Here is a 1,316-nt window from a genome sequence, read left to right as displayed (position 1 = left end):
GCTATTGGAATGTTTTCTCAGATATACACTCCCGCCCTATCTTGAAGGTTCATAGTTCACAGAACCACCTGCGCTATCCCAACCCGTCTTATTCAATACTGGCCTATAGCAACCTCTCATAGTCAAGTATATAGCAGAGGTGGACTCATATATACCAACTTATGTATATATATATATTGACTCGCACAAACTAACTCGTACATACACTGGACCACACCGTCACAGCCGACGGCGACAGTTCGGTACCTCAAGTGACGTACGACAGCGAGATCGAGATCGTGTTTGACAATGCCACACGCTTTCACCAGAACCAGCGCAACACAGGGCGCCTGTGCACGGTACTACGGGGACAAGCACAGTTCTATCTAGGCCACAACCAGCCTGACAAGGCGTCTGTTGCGTATGAGAAACTGCTAGGTGAGTGTGTATCTGCCTGTGTGTGTATTCGGTGTACATGGCATTTGTTTAGACTTTGGTGTGTGGGTGGGTTAAACACATTGTATGGGCCATGGCTAGGTGTGTTCAGTTCGTACTGGGCCGCAATCAGCCTGAGACCGTGGCATGTGGGAAAGTGCAGTTGTTATGTGAGTGTCCGTCGACGTGTATAAGTATCCTATCGGCAATATATCTTTATGAGACGGTGATATCTGAGAGGTAGAGTGGTTTGTAGAACTCCGTTGCCTATGAAACAACAGTAAGTGTCCGATTTATGCGTACATCTCTTGATATCTGTAGCCACGCGAGCTATGGGAGTCCCCGTCTTCGTGTCTGTATATCTCGATGCTAAACTGCCGTCGAATGTGTGTTGAGTAGGTGGTAACTATTTACTTCCTCTGTTATGTCTATTCCGATGTATGTACTCCATTTCTGATACGAATACATACGCTCCTCCGATGCATTCAGAACTTAACCCCGAGGACAAACGTGCCATGGCGGGGCTGGTCCAGTCATATGCGCTGTTTGACTGTGCGAAGGCAGAGATGTACGCGCAACGCTTGCACAATGTGGATACGTCCGCGTGCACGCACTCGGCAGATGAGTTAGTGCTGCAATTCGCCTCGCTGAAGAAAATGGCCGCCAGCAAAGCCAGCGAGTATGTGTTAGGTGCATGTCAGTGTATAGTATTTATAGTTCGGTACACATTCATCAGATGTGTGTTGTGTGTTTATACTAAGGTATATATTTCCATATGTATCGGGTGGGCATGTGAATGTGTATTCTATTGTGCGATTTTCTGTTGGTAGCTATTCGTAATTTTGTCATGGTACTTGTTTATCCAGCGAGGTGCGTGGGTTGGTATCAATGTACGGAATGCA

General features: G+C 46.9%; 1 protein-coding gene across 1 annotated transcript in view; it reads left to right on the top strand.

Annotated features, from left to right (window-relative positions):
• Positions 1-223: 223 nt before the first annotated feature.
• SARC_05328 (hypothetical protein) overlaps positions 224-1,316 on the top strand; it is a gene marked incomplete at its 5' end in the record, with an annotated part of 3,196 nt that continues 2,103 nt past the window's right edge. The window contains 2 exons of the mRNA XM_014300828.1: positions 224-417; positions 904-1,093. Coding sequence (XP_014156303.1) covers positions 224-417; positions 904-1,093 — 384 coding nt within the window. The remainder of the gene's footprint in view (positions 418-903; positions 1,094-1,316) is intronic.

This window comes from Sphaeroforma arctica (assembly GCF_001186125.1).
Source record: "Sphaeroforma arctica JP610 unplaced genomic scaffold supercont1.335, whole genome shotgun sequence".
In the NCBI taxonomy this organism is placed as follows: domain Eukaryota; class Ichthyosporea; order Ichthyophonida; genus Sphaeroforma; species Sphaeroforma arctica.
This window is presented reverse-complemented; position numbering and strand designations above follow the sequence as displayed.